Genomic DNA, 14,349 nt, shown 5'->3' with positions numbered 1-14,349 from the left:
GGCTCCCCCAGTCCCAGCCCCGAGCTCCGAAATGCTTTGAGTGCCCAGTCTACCAGAAGAAAAGGGACTCAGACTAAGCTGTGCCCTGATACCCAGGCAGACTTTCTATGAAGACGGCAACGGCTGGAATGGTAGCGAATGGTAACCGCCTGCCCCAAATCCACTCTCTCCCTCCTAGTACCGAGAACTTGAATTTATCTGTGGCAGCAAGTGCCCCAGGCCCGCCAGCAGCCCGTGTGGTGAATGAGCAGAGACGCTGGGAACAGCCTTTAGAGGGGCTGGAGGGGCAATGCCTGAAGTGCAACGGCGGGGGCTCTAGAGCCACTCTGGACCTGAGGGAAAGGCCACCCCTTAGTGGCTGGGGGAGTTGTGGGCTGGAGAAGCCAGGGACACCGCTGACTGGCAGCCATGCCTGCCCTGGGTGCGCTCCCTCTGCACTCCCTTCACGTAACCAGCGCCTTACTTAAGGCATGCATTTTGTTCTTCCACATTCCCACACGTAAGCTTCACAAGTACAGATAGGCAGGCAGGAACTCAGAGATTTACTGATAAACACAGGGTTGGAGAAACCTGGTAAAGGGCAAAGGAGAGTGGATTCTGACTGTCCAGGGCCTTCTTAACACCTGACTGCACTGCAGGGAACCAGAAGCGAGGGCGGTACCTCAAACTCCAAAAACAGCCGCCAGCTCTCTTCCCACTTCTGGACACCTTCAAAGAGTTCTTTGTGAACCTCATAGTAGTTTCTTAACCGCACAACCTCGGCGTCATGGAGCTGGAGCAGATTTTCTGTGTAGTCCTCTGTAAGACACAAGCCCGGGAGATTAAAAATCCACTAGTATTTAGTATCCCAATTTACCAACCCCTCATTCTCACCCTCTTAAAATGGAAATCAATTTTTCTTCCTTAGAGTACAAGTGACACACGAATAAGCATATGCCACGGCTACTAAAAGCCAGCTCTGTCACATGACCAGCCTGGGAGGGGAGTGGGGACTGAGGCCCCCAGGGCGCAGGCTACGACGAAGAAGCTTCTCAAAGCTCGAGGTCATCTCTTGCCTTGTCCTTGGTTTCCTTCGTTTTCTTCCTTTCCATCCTGCCCACAGAAAATGTCTGAGAACACTGGTGAATTTAGTAGACAGGCTCATCTTTATACCCCGTTCGGCTCAGACTAAAATTCTGCTGCGCTCTTGGGGACAGACCATGGGCTCAAGTGTGGGCTCTGCTGTTTATGTGCTGCCTCTGGGTGAAGTTGCTGAACATTCATGTGCCTTCGTGTCCTCATCTCTTGACATGAGGACCAAGTGAGCTAATATCGTTAAGGGTTTGACACTGCACCGGGCACAGAGTTAAGCCCCCGACAGACTTGCGCCTCACAACCACAGGCTACAGTGATTTACCACTTCCAAAATCAAGAAACCCCTTACTTCCTAGCAGCATTTGCAAACGTGTATTCATACAGGAATGGCAATTTATGCTAAACGGCTTGAAAACGCAGCCATATCTGTTCAGTAGAGGCAACACGTGCCGGCGAACGTCTGCCGTCACACGAAGATCACTTTTGTACGAACCAGCATAGTAAGGGGCAAAAGCCTGTCTCTGCTCCTGGCTGTAGAAACACTGGTCCCAGTACTGAGCCAGCTCCACTCGAGTCGCCTCAATCACTTTCTTCATGTTTTGCATCTTCAGTTCCTCCAACCGATCCACTTCCAATTGCAGCTGAAATAAGGAGCTTTGGTAAAGGCGCTTGCCAAATATTTATGTCCACGTAGGAATGCAAAGGTTCCCATGCCCCCCCTTATATAAAATTATAATACAAAGCAGCAGAGGTAAATCAATGCTCTAACAGTGAGGTCATGGGACCAGGAACCTAAGAAAGGCACCGTAAAGGACAGATGAGTGGCCACCGCCACCCTCATCTGAGGCTTGTCTTAAAAACAGGCTGGCTCGAGGCAGGAAGCTGGTGAGGACAGCAGACTTGACACTCGTAGAGACTGCCAACCCAGCGCCCATTGGATTTCTTACCGCTTTCCTGACCTTGGCCTTTGACCCAGTCATAACCGTGGCCACAGCTTCTCTCTCTTCTGCAGGTATTTGCAGCCTATCCCAGAGCTCTCGAATCTGAGCCCGCAGACCCTCACACACTGCTTCGTTTTGTGACTTTCTAATTTCCAGCTGCAAGAAAGGGAGCCAACGATTAGGCCAAAGACAGCAGAATAAGGAAGGCCAGCCCTCTGCCTTCCCACAAAGAAATGTCTGGACTCACACAGAGAAGTATTTTGACTAGACTGTGAAACAGTGTATTTTTGTGACTTCTGAACACAAACTGTATGGCTGATGTTATAGTAGGATCTCAAACACCAAGATCTCGGATTCAAATTTTTAACTTAAAAAATTAAACACTAGGGCGCCTGACTGGCTCAGTCGGCTAAGCATCTGACTTCAGCCCAGGTCATGACCTCACGGTTCATGAGTTTGAGCCCCGTGTCAGGCTCTGTGCTGACAGCTAGCTCAGAGCCTGGAGCCTGCTTTGGATTCTGCGTCTCCCTCTCTCTCTGTCCATTCCCCACTTACTGTCTCTCTCAAAAATAAACAAACATAAAAAAAAAAATTAAACACTAAACTAATTTACATGACTAATATTACTTCATCCAAAAACTTAATTTCACATTCTTAGAGCTACATACAATTTTTTTTTTAAATAAATATGAATAGGGGCGCCTGGGTGGCTTAGTTGGTTAAGTGTCCAACTTCGGCTCAGGTCATGATCTCGCCATTCCCGAGTCGGAGCCCTGGGTTGGGCTCTGTGATGACAGCTCAGAGCCTGGAGCCTATTTCCAGTTCTGTGTCTCCCTCTCTGTTTCTGCCCCTCCCCGCTCATGCTCTGTCTCTCTCAAAAATAAACATTAAAAATTTTTTTTAAAAATACAAATCAAGGATGTTGTATCTTTATCCTTCCTCTTTTAACTTACATTGGCTCCTTATTTAAGACTGAAGGAAAAGCCTGTCAGCTTTTTCAAACTGCTGGACACTACGGAGCAGCGAGTGGTCATTACCTGCCGTAGCAACTTTTGTAGTGTTGCAATATTCTCCAGAGACAAACAAAAGGCATCTTCATCTTCACACACCACATCTCTTTCAAAGCTTGTGTCTGGGCTGTGCTCTAATTCTTCCATACACAGTATGATCTGTCTCTTTATGTTGACAAACTCCTCACGTCTAGAGGCCTAGAAAATAAAATGATGACGAGTACCTCCAGGAGAGCCACACTGACGTTTAGGAAGTAGGAAGTCAAACCGTTTACCTTGGTTTCCCTCAAAGTGGCCACGTGCTGTCTGAACCGGCTCAGCTGCTCTAGGCTGGGAACGGACGCGCTGTCCACGTCGTAGTGGGGCATGCAAAGAATTTCACACAGTTCTTGATCCTGTTCCTGAAGTAGTTTCAGTTCCTGTTTTCTCTCCTTTTTCTGTTTCCGCATCAGTTCTACCTGCGTGCGCAAGTCCTTTTCTAGTTGCAAGATGGTCGTCTCTCCTTCTTCCTGCAGGAGACAATGTGCCATTGTTATAAGGTTCTCAGTGGATTTATTCACAGGAAGAGAAGGACAATGGAAGAAGGCCAGGATGACTTTTTTTTCGATGTTTATTTTTGAGAGAGAACGCGCAAACAGAGGAGGGGCAGAGGGACAGGAAGACGGAGGATCCGAAGCAGGCTCCGCACTGACACCAGTGAGCCTGGTGTGGGCTTGAACTCACAAACTGAGATCATGACCCGAACCAAAGTCAGATGCTTAGCCCACTGAGCCTTCCAGGCGCCCCTAGGATGACAGACTCTTAAACTTAACAGTACATCAACTCCTGGCCAGCAAAATATGGCAAAAGAAGGTCCCCTAAGGAAGGTCTCTACAGGGCACTCTGGCGAGGGGTGAAAGGTGGTTGGGACACTTGCTCTGAGGTAGCTACAGGGGCGTCTACTGAGCTCATAACATGATGCTCATCCCAACAATCCTACAAACATCACCTATGCGGTAAAAATCAATAGTTCCTTGCTTTACTGCAGCTGATAAACAGGTGGCAGTTATAGGTCTTAAAAATTTATAGAATTTTATTCCACACTGGTGAACTAATAAAAACTGTCATGTGATTTAAGGGAGATCTAGGTATCAGTGTATATCTAACTCTTCACCCAATTTCACACTGAAAGTTTTTTAAAAAAGAAAAAGACTAAAGTAACTATTTGTTCAAAATCAATGATATATGCCATTTCTGTAGATTCCAAAAAATTCCACTGATCCCATGATCTGATTGCTCTTGGCTGCCAGGTGTGAATTATCATTACCCCCTTAAAGGCGGCCTCCCTCCCAGCCTGACTCCATCTAGGTACAGAGGTAGTTGTTCCTGTAACAGGGAGAGGGATCCAGGAACCTTCCTGGCGCCACAGTACAGCCACCGTGCGCTGGCCTTGCTCTCAGTCTCTTCTAATGACCTTCCCAAGTTCCACAGCGGTTTTCACTTTTATGATCCCAGTGCTACTTGTACTGGATCTAACCAGGGACATGCTTTGGAGTCCCATTATTCACTTCATCCTTGTGGGTGTCCTCATTCGAGCCCTGCCTCAAGCTGGACCACAAAACAGCAACCTCTCAGCCGGGTGCAGAGCTAATCACGCACGCTCCAAAACTGACTGTGCTCTCCTGACGCTCCAGCTTTTGAGACATTTCTTCTCAAGTAGCCATTCTGGCTGGTTCACTGGTGTGCAGTTACTGGGTATGAAAAACCCCACAAAGGCAGGTTTTTTGGTAACTTTCCCTTGTATCACTAGTCCCTTTTGCTTCCTAGGTAGTGCTTTTCATTTNTGAGGACTGATGGATGTGGGGGGGAGGGAGGAGATGGGCATGGAGGAGGGCACTTGTGGGGATGAGCACTGGGTGTTATATGGAAACCAATTTGACAATAAACTATTTGTAAAGAAAAAAAAAAGAAAGAAAGAAAGAAAAAAAAAAAAAGAAAAGCACAGTACCATCTGTACCTAGCTTTTCCTTAGGGCGGAAAACACACACACACACACACACACACACACAGCACCCTACAAATAAAGGGCTCGTTTTTGATCAAAGCATTGCAACACTCATTAGCTGCTACCTCTCAACAGGGTAACTCTTTACATAAGTGACAGTTACTTTGTTGATTAGGTGGCAACTTCTCCCCATTTTTCATGGCCAGCATTCCCCAAGGAGAGTTCCCTCCTAACCTCAGACCCCAGCAGGACCCCCGAGACCCCGTCATGTACCTGAAATGGCTCAACATGTAACTCGCTGCAGAGGGTGTTCAGCTCTTTTTGACAGATGGATATACTTTTAATGAGCCTTTCTTTCAGGCTTTCCTCTTCAGCAATCATCATATCCAGGAGGTCCTACAAGCAGAAAACAGTCCCATAAAAGTTTGAGGCCAATGGGAAAAAAACCCCAAACCAACAAATAACACCAAAACCTTCATAATTTCAAATTCTTAAGAAAGGACTTAAGGGGCGCCTGGGTGGCTGGGTCGGTTAAGCGTCTGACTTTCGCTTAGGTCATGATCTCGCGGTTCGTGGGTTCGAGCCCCGCGTCGGGCTCTGTGCTGTCAGCTCAGAGCCTGGAGCCTGTTTTATTCAGTGGCTCCCTCTCTCTCTGACCCTCCCCTGCTCACGCTGTCTCTCTCTCTCTCTCCTAGAAATAAATAAAACATTTAAAAAAAAAAAAAAGAGAGGACTTAAATACAAACAGAACCACAAAGAGCCTATGACATCTTGGTGTCACCTGTGTAGCCACCTCAGATGAGACAGCAGCACCCTTACCCCAAGCCCCACTGTAAAGAGACTGGTGCTACCCAACTCACCTTGATATGCTTCTTTACAACCTCAGTTCTTTGTAACCGCTGGTCTTCTGGAATGCCAATTAACTCCCAGATTTCCCGAAGGTGGTTCAGAGCTTTCTGGAGGCATACTATCGATTCCTCCGCCAATACCTCACTGAAAAGCAAAAGAGAAGCCAGTAACACGAGGCACTACCTCCAGACTAAAACCAAACTTTACTAGATTCTCAGTGGCCTGAAGGCTAAAAAAAAAAAAAGGAAAACAAGCATTCAGCTTTAACCACTCTTCTCCCCCCAAACACCACAACACTGGCAAAACAAAATTCAGTATCACCTTACAGTGGAAGTTTAATCTTCTGAATAACACTCGGAATGTGGACTTTCATCAATACGTCTACCCATGGCAGTACAATACAGAATTATACAAGAAAACCAGACAGGGGCACCTGGCTGGCTTAGTCGGGAGAGCTTGTGATTCTTGGTATCAGGATTGTGAATCTGAGCCCCACATTCGGTGTAGAGATTAAGGAGAAAAAAAAAAAAGTAGGGGCGCCTGGGTGTCTCAGTCGGTTGGGTGTCCGACTTTGGCTCAGGTCATGACCTCATGGCTCATGAGTTCAAGCGTCGCATTGGGCTCTGTGCTGACAGCTCCGAGCCTGGAGCCGCTTCAGATTCTGTCTCCTCTGTGCCCCTCCCTACCTCTCACTCTCACACTCGGTCTCTCTCAAAAATAAATATAAAAAAAAAAAAAAAAAAGAAAAGATAAGCCAGACAAAATAAACTCCCACCAACACAAGAGCTTGCTTGGTGAGAAGATCCTATAAAACAGCTGGCAATTTATCACGCTCTTCTTGTTCTTAAATAACAACTACTGACTTACAGAATGGCTAAAATTACAAAAGACAAACATCACGTGTTGGTGAGGGGGCGTCTGGATGGCTTAGTCTGTTAAGTGTCCAACTCTTGATTTCAGCTCACGTCATGATCTCACGGTTCCTGGGATCAAACCCAGGGTCAAGCTCTGTGCTGACAGCATGGAGCCTGCTTGGGATTCTCGCTCTCCCTCTCTCTGCCCCTCTGCAGCTCATGCGCACACATGCTCTCAAAATTAAAAAAAACATCAAAAACAAAACTGATAGTGAGGATACAGAAAAGCCAGAGCTTTCATATACTACTGGTTTGGAGTATAAACTGGTACAACCACATTAAAACTGTAGGCAGCATCTATCAAACCTGAACATAGCAATTGCACATTTACATGCAGGTCCAGCAGAAACGTACACATATGCGCTAAAGACAAGCACAGGAATGATCAGAGCAGCACTCCTCAGAATAGCATAAGAGTGAGGGGCACGTGGGTGGCTCAGTCAGTTAAGCTTCCGACTTCAGCTCAGGTCACGACCTCACAGTCTGTGAGTTTGAGCCCCGTGTTGGGCTCTGTGCTGACAACCTGGAGGCTGTTTCAGATTCTGTGTCTCCCTCTCTCTCTGTCCTCCCCCTCTTGTGCTCTGTCTCTCAAAAATAAACACTGGGGCGCCTGGGTGGCTCAGTCGGTTAAGCGTCCGACTTCGGCTCAGGTCATGATCTCACGGTTTGTGGGTTCGAGCCCTGCGTCGGGCTCTGTGCTGACAGCCAGCTCAGAGCCTGGAGCCTGCTTCAGGTTCTTTGTCTCCCTCTCTCTCTGACCTTCCCCTGTTCACGCGGCCTCTCTATAGTACATTCCTATGATGTAATAGACAGCAATGAATACACAATGTGGATAAACCTCAGAAACATTATGATGAACTATGCTAAATGAAAGAGGTCAAATGCAAAAAGACTACATACTATAGGATTCCATTTTATGAAATTCTAGAAAAGCAAAACTATAGTGAAAGAAAGCACATTAATTGCCTGGGATCAGGGGAGGGGATCAACTGCAAAAGAGCACAAGGAAACTTTTTTAGGGTGGTGGAGTGGTCCTAGATCTCAACAGCGATTACCTGTACACAATGACCAAAATTCAAACTGTACATGTAAAATGAGTCAGTTTTACTGTATGTAAATTATACCTCAAATCTAAAAGAAAAAAAAGGAAGTAAAACAAACTAATGTGGAAAAACAAAAGTTGGAGAAGAAAAGGAAAAAGTCTTGAGTGAAAAAAGCCAGACAAGAAAGCATATATCCCTATGTGATTCCATTTATATAAAATTCAAAAAACAGGCAAAACTAAGGTGTGCCTTCAGAAGTCAGGATGGTGGTGCCCATTATCCTGGGAGGGGGAGCCTGGGACAGAGTTCAAGGAACACGGGCTAACTACGTGTATACAGACCTTGTGAGAATCCATGGAGTCTGCCTTTGAAATCTATGTACATTTCTGTATGATATTCTTCAATTACAAAAAGTTTACTAAAAAAATTCATTGTTTATCTGAAATACAAATTTAGCTGGGCACCTTGTATTTTATCTTTAAAAAAAGTTTACTTTAAAAATGATAACCAGGGGTGCCTGAGTGGCTCAGTGGTTTGAGCATCAGACTTTGGGTCATGATCCCATGGTTTGTGGGTTTGAGACCCACACTGGGCTCTATCAGCACAGAGCCTGCTTGGGATTCTCTCTGCCCCTCCAGTGCACCCACACTCTCTCTCAAAAATAAGTAATATTCAAAGCACAGAAGAAATTTCTCTTCTTTCTTAGAAACAAATGGATAACAAAGACACTGCTCTGACAACAGAAAAACTAGAATCTGGATGTGCTTTCCCACCAGTCAGCAGCGAGGCCCAGAACAAGTCACTTCAGCTGGAGGGGTGCCATCTAAAAAGGAGGGGGCTAGAGGCTCTCGTTGGCCCCTTTGTGCCGCAGGGAATGCAGTGGCTGTATGAATCACCAGGCTAGATCACCAAGAACAGCAGTTTCTCCATAGGCTTCAGTATTTTCTCTGGCTCTACGCTGATGGTTCAGAGCCCGGAGCCTGCTTCTAGCAGAGAGAGCCTGTCTCCCTCTCTCTCTGGCCCTCCCCAGCTCACTGTCTGTCTGTCTGCCTCTCTTTCTCTCAAAAATAAACAAACATTAAAAAAATTTTTAATTAAAGAAAATAAAGGTTGCCTGTTCTAGGTGAAGAAAAATTTTGGCACAAACACCAGTTGCCTATACCAGATGGCCAATATCGATATCCAGATAATGAATAGTGTTTCAGAGAATTTACTGTGGGGGCACCTGAGTGGCTTAGTCGGTTAATGTCCAACTCCAGATTTTGGCTCAGGTCATGATCTTAGTTTGTTAGACAGAGACCTGCATCAGGCTCTGCTGACAGCACAGAGCCTGCTTGGGATTCTCTCTCTCCCTCTCTCTGCCCCTCCGTTGCACATCCTCTCTCTCTCTCTCAAAATAAATAAAGACTAAAAAAATTATTGCACTCCATTCATTTTAGAAATGTTAACAGGTAGGGGCCCCTGGGTGGCTGAGTTGGTTAAGTGTCCAACTCTTGATTTCAGTTCAGGTCTCGATCTCAGGGTTGTGAGTTCAAGACTTCATTGGGCCCCATGCTGGGCGTGGAGCCTACAAGAAAGACAGAAAGACAAGGAAGGAAGGAAGGAAGGAAGGAAGGAAGGAAGGAAGGAAGGAAGTTAATATGTAATTAAGGTATTTATTTCATCTCAATTAACTAAAGTTAATTATTCTAATCTCAATGAACTAAAGTTCAACTAAAGAGATTTATTTCCCAGGCATATAATCCCTTTGCACTCCAATTTTAAGACAAAAGAATGCATAAATCAAAAACCTAATTTTTTTCATTTTATTAAAAATAACCTACAAGATCTAGGGTGCCTGGGTGGCTCGGCTGGTTGAGCACTGACTCCCAGGGTTGTGGGATCAAGCCCCACGTTGGGCTCCACACTGAGCGTAGAGCTTAAGATTCTGTCTGCCCCTCTCCCTCACTCACACCCGCTCTCTCAAGTTAAATAAATAAATAAATAAATAAATAACCTACAAGATCTAATCTGTGGTCAGTATTCAACTTGAATGTAAAACCCTGGTGTTGAGCCAGACCAGCCTGGGGCACTGCTCAGACGGTCACTACTTCAGAGAGTGCTCTCCGGTCTCTTCCAGGCTGACCTGGCCACTCTACCCCAGCCAATCCCCAGGTTCTTGTGAACACCAAATCCTGTCAGTCTTCTGCTTAACTCCTCCCTTCAAATTTTCCCATTGCCCTCAGGAAACTGTTCAACCACCTTCAAAGGAAAGGCTTTCTAAAACCTCTCTCCAGGTATGTCTCTTTATCTCTCCCACCCCCCACTCCCTAGACTCCAGCCATGGGGACTTCCAGAGCATTCCTTGGACGTGCTCCTCACTCAACCCCGTCTAGCTCTCAGTTGTTGATGCTGCCCTGCTTCTGTCCATTACCTTCTACCTGCCACCACCCTCTTTGGACAGCCGTGCACTCCTCACAGTCATTTCCCCCACCCCCACCCCCCCTTAGGCCAAAGACTCAAGGGCAAGGATGGCCACATCTTACCCATCTTCATTTTACCTGAATGCACAGCAACTGTTCAGTAAAACAATGTAAAATGAATGGCCTGGAGTTCCTGCCAAAGGCTCCTTATGCCTCTAGTGTCAAGCTACAGCCCAGAGTTCATAAGCTCTCACACAGTCAGAGAGACGTATGAGCAGGGCTGCCTAGCTCTGCAAAACATCCAGAAGGTAAAGTGATCATTTTTCTGAACGATACAACTCTAGCACAACAAAAGAACCTGAATAGACATTTCTCCAAAAAAGAGACATAATGGCCAACACTAGCCACTAGTGAAACGCAACAAAACCACAAAGAGATACCACTCCACAGGCACCAAGATGGCTACAATAAAAAAGACAATGACAAGCGTTGACAGGGATGTGGAGAAATCCCAAGCCTCATACACTGCTGGTGGGAACATAAAATGGTGCAGCCTCCCTGGAAAACCGTCTCCCAGATCCTCAGTTACCATATACGGCAGCAATCCACAGGCACAGAGTTACCACATATCGCTATACCATATACCACAGGCACAGAGTTACCACATATCGCTATACCATATACCATAGACAGAGTTACCATATATCACAGCAATCCCATTCCTAGGTTTTTGCCCAGGAGAAACGAAACCATGTCCACACAAAGCTCATAAACAAATGTTTACGCAGCCTTCTGGTAACAGCCCAAAAGTACAGACCACTCAAAATGGCCACCAACTAAAGAAGAGGTAAATATGCTATACCTATCCAGTGGAGTATTACTTGGCAATAAACCTTGAAAACATTATGCCAAGGGAAGAAACTAGTCACAAATGACAAAGCATCCTAGGATTCCAAACAGGCTAATCTACAGAGACAGAGGAGATTAGTAGTTCTGGGGGGCTGGGGTGTAGGGGGCAGGGGGGTGGGGAAAAAGGAGTGACTACTACTGGGTATGGGCTTTTGGAAACGATGCTGAAAATGTTCTAAAACTGACCGTGGTGATAAGCGCACAACTCTGCATATACTAACACCCATCAAACTGCATGCTACACAAAGGTAAGAAATTGTTTCAAAGACCATTTGATATCTTTTCCAGTCCGGTGACTTAGGTTCAAGAGACTGGAAAAACTGGACCTTTTTATAACGTTTTGTGTCTTTGGGATGTATTCTCTCATATGTATTCTCAGCATTTCAGTGATGTGCCGTTGAACAAAACGGACATCCCTGCCCTTTTGCAGTTTACATTCTAATAGCACAAAAAAAAAAAAAAAAAGGAGGGATGGAGGGATGGTGATAAATAAGCGAATCTTATATTAAATGGTAGGAAGTGCTGTGGAGAGAAATCAAGCAGAAAAGGGCATAAGGGGTACTGAAGGTGTAGGAAAGGGGAGTTGCAGTTTTAAAGAGACTGGTCGGGAAAGACCGTCCTGAGAAGGTGATCTTTGAGCAAAGACCTAAAGGCGGTAAGGGGTCAAGACATGGGACATGCGGGGGAGGAGAGATCTAGGTAGAGGGAACAGCAGAGGCCCATGTCTGAGGTAGGACAGTGCCTGGTAGGTTTCAAAACAAGCGAGGACTCTGGTATGACTGGCGCAGAGCACAATCGCAAGCCAGAGGCTTTTACTCTAAAACACAGAATACTGGAGGATTCTGAACAGAAGATGGGGCATGGAGCCTTGGGTTGACAATAGGCTTCAGGAGGCCAAGACAGAAGCTGGGAGACCACAGCGACACAAGCAAAAGATAATGGTGGTGACTTGGACCAGGGCGGTGACAGTGGAGGTAGGGAGGAGTGAGATTATGGCTGTTTTTTCAAAGTAAAGCTAATCTTAGGAATAAAGAAAGACGTGTCAGAGTGATAGACGAATCAGCATGAAGGCTGTTAACTTTTTTTAAAAAGTTTATTTTGAGAGAGACAGATACAGTGTGAGTGGGGGAGGGGCAGAGAGAGAGGGAGACAGAGGCTCAATCCCAAGCAGGCTCTGCAGTGTCAGTGCTGGAACGTGGACTCGAACCCACGAAAACGTGAGATAATGACCAGAGCCAAAACCAAGAGTGGGACACTTAACTGACTGAGGCTCCCCAAGAGTGGAACTTTTATTAATTCCTTGAAAATTGTACTTGTGTGAGAACAGTCTCCAAGTAGAAGATTTGTAATTCCAAACATCCATTTTCCAACAGGTCCAGTAAGATTTGTTAGGGAATCAACCCCAAGGGATGGTTAATTACAATTGTGTGCATACTGCTTTTAGTTATTGGTGCTAACCTCTGCCGGAGGTTAGCAGTCCATTTAGTGTAAATATCTGTTCGGTTTAAATTGGATTTGCGATCTACAAAGCTCATGTCATTTAATTTTGTGAAAGTAAGTTGGCTAAATTAATTCGTAAACAGAGCCAAGTTTTTCAATTAAGTCACAAACTAAAAAAAACTTTCAGATTATGTGCCAAATTTTTAAAAATAACAGCTTTACTGAGATTATTTTTATTTTTTTAAGTTTATTTTAAAAATAAAGAATATTTGAGAGAGAAAGAGAGAAAGCGAGAATACCAAACAGGTTCAGCGCCATCAGCACAGAGCCAGATGTGCGGATCGATCTCACTAACAGTGAGACCATGACCTGAGTGGAAATCAGGAGTCTCACATTTAACGGAGCCACAAAGACACCCCTATTGAGGTTACTTTTAAAGCCCTGGCTATTTTCCCAGTGGTACCATGATTTGTACTAAATTCCCATTCTGTGGAAGGCAAGCATTTGGAAAAGAACGATGGAATTAGTAATTATGGAAGGAAAAGCCTCCTCCAGCCACAAAGCAATTGGTGTGACCAATAACTGCAGACTAGTCATGAATCATCACTGCCTCACCCACTGCTCACAGAAAGCACTGTTTAACATTTTTATTGCTCTTAACACAAGTGGCCTGGGCCCTGGTTTAATTCTTGTTTTATTTTTATTTATTTATTTTTAAAATTCTAAAAAATATTTATTTTTGAGAGAGAGAGAGAGTCAGATCAGGGAGGGGCAGAGAGAGAGGGAGACACAGAATCTGAAGCAGGCTCCAGCTCTGAGCTGTCAGCACAGAGCCCTCTGGGACTAACTCCCAAACCGGGAGATCATGAGCACGATGAAGTCCCATGCGCAACCCACTGGGCCACCCAGGCGCACCTTATTCTTGTTTTAGAACAAAAGTGACATCTCTGCCCCTTTGGAGGTTACATTCTAATAGTAAAAGAAAGGTGATAACCCGGCACATCATACATTAAACGGCAGTGCGTGCTATGGAGAGAAATCAGGCGGAGAAAGGCGGGTAAGAGAGCACTGCCATTCACCATCGTGTCCCAAGTCACAAGGCTGGTGAGGAGCAGTGTGGGGAGTCTGGTTGTTAAAACCGGAGTTGTTAAAACCCCTGGAAAAGAATTCCTTAATGGAATCTTTTTTTTTTTTAATGTTTATTTTTGAGACGGAGAGAGAGCGAGCAGGGGAGGGGCAGAGAGGGAGACACAGACTCCGAAGCAGGCTCCAGGCTCCGAGCTGTCAGCACAGAGCCCCACGCGGGGCGCGAACCCACAAACCGTGCACGACCTGAGCCAAGTCCAACGCTTAACTGACTGGGCCACCCAGGCGCCCCCTTCAAGGAGTTCCGGTTGCAAGGAGACCGGGCTATCTTTCCAATTCAAGTAAAATGAGCTCTGCAGCCGACGCTGCGGAAGCCAAGGAGAAATGACACACGGGCGGCCTTGTTTAAAGACAGCCGAGAAACCCGCCCACGGAAGCCCCGGGAACAAGCCACCTGGGCCGAGAGGCANGTGACAGCTGCGCCCGGGCCGAGGGTCGCCTCGGGGGCCCCGTACCGGCCCCGCACCGGGAAGGGGCGTCGTTCCCTCCCGCGTCCCCCGGACTCCCTCGCGGCCCGCACCTTCTCCTCATGGCGGACGCTCCAAGCAGCCGGGCGTCGAGGCCCCAGACCCCTACGCAGGGCTGAGCGCAGCAACCTCCCACAAGCACCGACGGTCTGGCTCCAGGTTCCGGCTCC

At 46.4% G+C, this 14,349-nt stretch overlaps 1 protein-coding gene across 5 annotated transcripts in view; it reads right to left on the bottom strand.

Annotated features, from left to right (window-relative positions):
- PRC1 (protein regulator of cytokinesis 1) overlaps positions 1–14,343 on the bottom strand; it is a 24,858-nt gene extending 10,515 nt beyond the window's left edge. For all 5 annotated transcript variants that reach the window (XM_077774420.1, XM_077774421.1, XM_077774423.1 and 2 more), the window contains exons 1-8: positions 14,233–14,343; positions 5,870–6,002; positions 5,283–5,405; positions 3,301–3,534; positions 3,053–3,223; positions 2,022–2,171; positions 1,568–1,715; positions 662–798 (exon numbers count right to left, since the gene is read on the bottom strand). In XM_077774420.1, the coding sequence (XP_077630546.1) occupies positions 662–798; positions 1,568–1,715; positions 2,022–2,171; positions 3,053–3,223; positions 3,301–3,534; positions 5,283–5,405; positions 5,870–6,002; positions 14,233–14,243 (1,107 nt within the window). In that variant the 5' untranslated portion in view covers positions 14,244–14,343. The remainder of the gene's footprint in view (positions 1–661; positions 799–1,567; positions 1,716–2,021; positions 2,172–3,052; positions 3,224–3,300; positions 3,535–5,282; positions 5,406–5,869; positions 6,003–14,232) is intronic.
- Positions 14,344–14,349: the final 6 nt, after the last annotated feature.

The sequence above is a fragment of the Crocuta crocuta genome, unplaced genomic scaffold (assembly GCF_008692635.1).
Source record: "Crocuta crocuta isolate KB4526 unplaced genomic scaffold, BGI_CrCroc_1.0 scaffold7, whole genome shotgun sequence".
In the NCBI taxonomy this organism is placed as follows: Eukaryota; Metazoa; Chordata; class Mammalia; order Carnivora; family Hyaenidae; genus Crocuta; species Crocuta crocuta.
This window is presented reverse-complemented; position numbering and strand designations above follow the sequence as displayed.